At 70.6% G+C, this 4618-nt stretch overlaps 1 protein-coding gene across 1 annotated transcript; it reads left to right on the plus strand.

Moving 5' to 3' along the window:
• Positions 1–506: 506 nt before the first annotated feature.
• Positions 507–2378, plus strand: EMIHUDRAFT_435108 (hypothetical protein; the record flags this gene model as incomplete). Its single annotated transcript, XM_005778949.1, has 1 exon — positions 507–2378. One exon carries the CDS (start codon positions 507–509, stop codon positions 2376–2378), a length of 1872 nt encoding a protein of 623 aa, XP_005779006.1.
• Between the last annotated feature and the right edge of the window lie 2240 nt (positions 2379–4618).

Below are 4618 nucleotides of genomic sequence, written 5' to 3' on the forward strand. Positions count from 1 at the left end.
CGGGCCGGACGGCCCCGCCTACCTCCTGTGCACCGTCTCTGGCTTCCGGACCGACTACAGCCGCGTCTCGCCCGAGGAGGCGAGCGCGCTCGTCGGCGAGAGAGGGTCGGCCCGGCCGCTCGGGGTGACGCGCTACGACTCAAAGGGCGACGAGGCCCGACCCTCCGCCCCGCCGCCGCCGCTGGGCGTGAGGCGACCGGTGCGGCTGACGCGCGGCACGGGCTCTGTAGGTCTGCGTCGGCTCGGGCGGCTTCTCGCACACGGACTCGAAGGCGGATCTGGTGGACCGCTTCTTCGAGCTGGTCGACGCGGGCGGTGGAAAGGCAGCTCTCCTCTTCCCGGGCCCTCCCCCAAGCCTTCTCGGAACTTGCCTGCAGGTCGACACGGACTCGGATGAGCAGCTCTCTGTCGCCGAGCTGCGCGCCGCGCTCGAGGGGCAGCGCGAGGTGCTCAAGCTGCTGCAGGGGGTGGGGCCCGCCTTCGCCACCGCCGAGGAGCTGCTCCGGATGATGGACGCCGACCGCTCCGGCGCCGTCTCCCGCCGCGAGTTCAAGACGTTCGTGTTGCGCCAGATCGCCCGCTCGCCGCGCGACTCACCGGCGGTGCCGCGCCGCGCCATCACCGCACCCGCCGCCACGCCCGCCGCCGCCCCTGACCGTCGCCCGCCGCGGCCGTCTTCCTCCTCCGCCGCCCCCCCGCCGATTCCGTCGCCTCCGTCGTCACCGCCTCCGCCGCCGGGCGAGGGCGACGGCTGTCCGCTCGGCGTCTCGGCCGAGGTGGCGCCGCTGCGCTCGCTCCCGTCGCTGCGGCTGCTCGGCGAGCAGCTCGATCCGGACGACACCGCCGAGCTCGGAGCGCTGCTCGGACGCGCGGCGAGACCCGCCAACCTCGCCTTTCTCTCCACCCTCGCCGCCGGCGCGGCGCCCAAGCCGGCTTTGCCGCCGCCCGCAGCCGCGGCCGCGCCGCGCGCCAGTGACGCGTCGAGCGCCGGTGACGCGGACGCGGACGCGGACGCGGTGCGCGAGATGCTTTCGGTGCCGCGGCGGCCCCGCACGGTCGCGGTGTTGGGGTCGGTCCTCGCCGGGCGGGCGACTGAGGCCGCGGCCAACGGCTCGGGGGCAGGGGGCGGCGGCTCGGCCGCGGCGCGTGAGGCTGCGAGCGACGCGTTGGAGGCGCGCCGGCTGCTCGACCTCGCCGTCCGCGATCGGCCCCGCAGCTTGCTGCGCTTGCTGTGCGCCACGGCGGACGCGGCTGCCGCCCGCGAGGTCACGCGCCACGGGAGAGTCGCGCCGCAGCAGGGAGGGAGGGCGACCGCGGGCGAGTCGCTCCCGGCGATGGAGAGGGCGGTCTTGCTCGTCCACCCTCCCGTGATGGGCTGCGCGGCGCACCGCATCGCCGCCGCACTGACGGGCGGCGGCGGGCGAGGCGGCCTCGCGTCGCCGCTCGAGGGCGGCCGCTGCTACGCGTGGCGAGTCGTCAACCGGTACTACAGCGCCACACTCTCGCTGCTCGTCGTTCCCGACACCGACGCGACGCACGCCCCGCTCGCGGCGGCGGCGGCCGAGGCGGGCGCGGTGCTGCTGCTCTTTGACCGCTCCGCGGCCGCCGCCGCCGGCGAGAGCGGGTGGGCGCGCGTGACCGGGCGGTGGGGCAGTGATCTGCCGAGCGCAGACGAGCTGTCCGAGTTTGTGCTGCTGCTGCTCGGCGATTGCGGCGGCGCGCCGGGGGAGGCGCCTCCGACGCACCCGGAGGCGTGCTTCGAGTTCGCGCTCGAGCACGGCGGCGAGATTGTCGAGATCGACTCGGCGGCCGGCTCGGCGGACATGGAGCAGCTCGCGCCGCTCGCCGCAGCCTCGCGCGGGGCGACCTCCCCGGCCGGCGGCCGCGGCGGCGACGAGTCTGACGGCCTCTCCAGGGTGCTGGAGGCGGTGCAGTGCCGCCGCTGGCCAGAGGAGGCGGCCGGGGCGGCCAACGGCAGCGCCGAGGTGCGCCCGCAGAACGGCAGCGCTTCCGGACCCGCGGACCTCGCGGCTTCCGGAGCGCGGGCCGTGGCCGCAGCGGCGCAGGAGGAGATGCACCGCCGCGCCGCCGCCGAGCGGCTGGCGGCGCGCGACGAGGAGGCGGAGCGGCACATGGCGGCGCTGGTGGGAGAGGGCGAGCCGAACGGAGGCGGCGAGGGCGGCGGCGCCGCCGCCTCCGTTGGCCGGCTGGAGAGGGACGACGAAAAGCTCGAGCGGCTCTTTGAGCAAATGGGTCAGATCCGCAACAGCGGAGCCAGCCTCCCCGACGATGAGCGGCGAGAGCGCGCGGCAGCTCTGGCGCAGGAGATGGCGCGCATGCTCGCGGATGGGGAGGACGAGGACGAGGATGACGAATAGTCACTGACACCATCCGAAGCACGGCGGCAGCCATTGCTCGCCGCACCGCCCCAACAGTTAAGTATTTTGTTGATTATGTTTGAGTGTTTGTCTCAGCCGAGTTGAGTTGGTTGTGAGGAGACTCCGGGGGGGAGATCGCGCGCTCGCTACAACTCGAGGGACGAGGCGCCATGACGGCGCGTCCACAAAACGCCACACACCTTCAAAAACACGCGCGTCACGCGCCAGATGAGAGCGAGGGAGGAGACACACGCACACACCGAGACCGACGACGCCGGCCGAGCACAAGTAGCCGCTCTGTTACACTTGTGTTTACTACGCCCCCGTTTGCCCTGTCCATTGAGTCCCGAGAAGTTGTTTACTAGTGTGTGCGCTGCGCGCGATGGATAGGCTGGTCCATTGAGAGTCCCGAGGAGTTGTTTACTAGTGTGTGCAGCGCACTGGTCCATTTGAGAGTCCCGAGAAGTTGTTTACTAGTGTGTGCGCAGCGAACGATGGGTAAGCTGGTCCATTGAGAGTCCCGAGAAGTTGAGGAGAGCGCCAGTGCATGGGCACACCCACCCACCCAGCACTTTTATCTTTTTTTTAGAGTGTGCGATCTCGATGCGATGCGATGGCGGCGATGTTGATGATCGAGTCGCTTAACCGGCTTCTAACCTAGGGCCTCACATCCCGGCCCCCCTCCCTGCGCGTGGGCCTTCTAGGCCCGCGGGTAGTCTCCCCTCGGCCGCTGGCGGCCGCCCTGATGGCCCAGCTGAACCAGGTCGGCCGTCCCTCAGCGGCAGCCTGGCTGGGCCCGCCGTCGCACCCGCCATGCTAGCGCGAGGTTCGGTCCGGCTGGCAGGTCGTGGCATGTGTACCAAGGCGGCCGAGGAGCCAATCCCGAAGTTCTCCATTAAGAACCCACCAATCACGTGGTTGGTGGCTGTCCTCAGCGTCAAGTGAGCCAGTCCTTACGAATAGCACAAGCCTCCTTCGCCGCACACGTATCTGACCCAAGCAATCCTCGCATGTGCTGCCGCAGCTACTTGCTCTCCGTGCGCTGGGCCATCAAGGCGCGGCTCTTGCTGTGGGCCTCAATGCTCGCCCCCCCCAACATGGCCGAGAGATCAATATCGTCCTGGACTGCGCTATAGGACAAAGAGCTTGCCGCCAAGGTGGCAGCGATCGAGGCGGCGAAGAAGTGAGCACAAGCCGACTGCCGCGTAGCACCGCCAAGAGGCGCTGCCCTGTGTGGACAGTGGACATCGTGTGCATGTGCGACGAAAGATGAAAGTGCCCTGCGGCGGCGCCGGCGGCGCCCGCTCGCCCTCGCGCCTCGCCCCTCCGCCCTCGCGCGGAAAGACCAAGTTCCGGCGCTAAGCATACGTACGGTACCCTCACGACCACTGTGGCAAACTGGTCCGAACGTAAAGAGGTGTGAACAAAAGTGAACGTTGTGCGCCTGCATTAGCTAACTTGCAGGCGGCGCGCGGGACCGCAGCCACGCGAGCACGCGGCGCTTATTCCGCTCCTTAGCAAGGTCGTGCGCATTCAACCCGGCGAGGTTCCTCTCCTCGAGGGACGCGCCCTGCTGCAGCAGCCGCTCAATCTGGCCGAGGTCCTCCGCAATCACCGCCTTGAACAGCTTCTGTGTCTTGTCCGTCGCCACGGCGGCGGTTGGAGATCTGCTCGGCCAGCCGCTGCTGCCGCTGCTGCCGCTGCTGCCGCTGCTGCCGCTGCAGCCGCGGCCACCGGGCGAGCTCGCACGGCTGCCTGCCAGCTGAGAGGAGGGCCGACGCTGGCCGTCGGCTGGCTCGGACTCCGCGGGGGCTCCAGCGCCCTGGTCTCCCCTGCTCGCTCCTCCAGTCGCCCCCTTCTTCAGCCTCAGAACCTCCGCCCTCGACGCCGCCAGCTCTCGCTTTGCTGCCGACAGCGCGCTATGGGCTTCGTGCGCCGCGGCCTGGCTCTTCCCGACGACAGCGCGGCTGCTCTCGAGCTCCGCTTTCAGCTTGGCCATGGCCGCTGCCGACTCCTCCCGCACCAGCCCACACCGCGGCGCCTGCGTGTCCGCCTGTCCGCAGCCAGACGTGTGAAGAGACGCTGCCGACGCATCTCGACCTTCGGCCTGCTTCGCCTGCGCGACCGCAACCTCCTCGGTCGCGCGCTGCGAGACCGCCGCAAGCTCCGCTCGCAGCGCAACCACCTCTGCCTGCGCCGCGGCCGCTGCCTCGGCCGCCGTGTCGGCGCGAGACCGCTCC

The sequence above is a fragment of the Emiliania huxleyi genome (assembly GCF_000372725.1).
Source record: "Emiliania huxleyi CCMP1516 unplaced genomic scaffold EMIHUscaffold_24, whole genome shotgun sequence".
Taxonomy (NCBI): domain Eukaryota; phylum Haptophyta; order Isochrysidales; family Noelaerhabdaceae; genus Emiliania; species Emiliania huxleyi.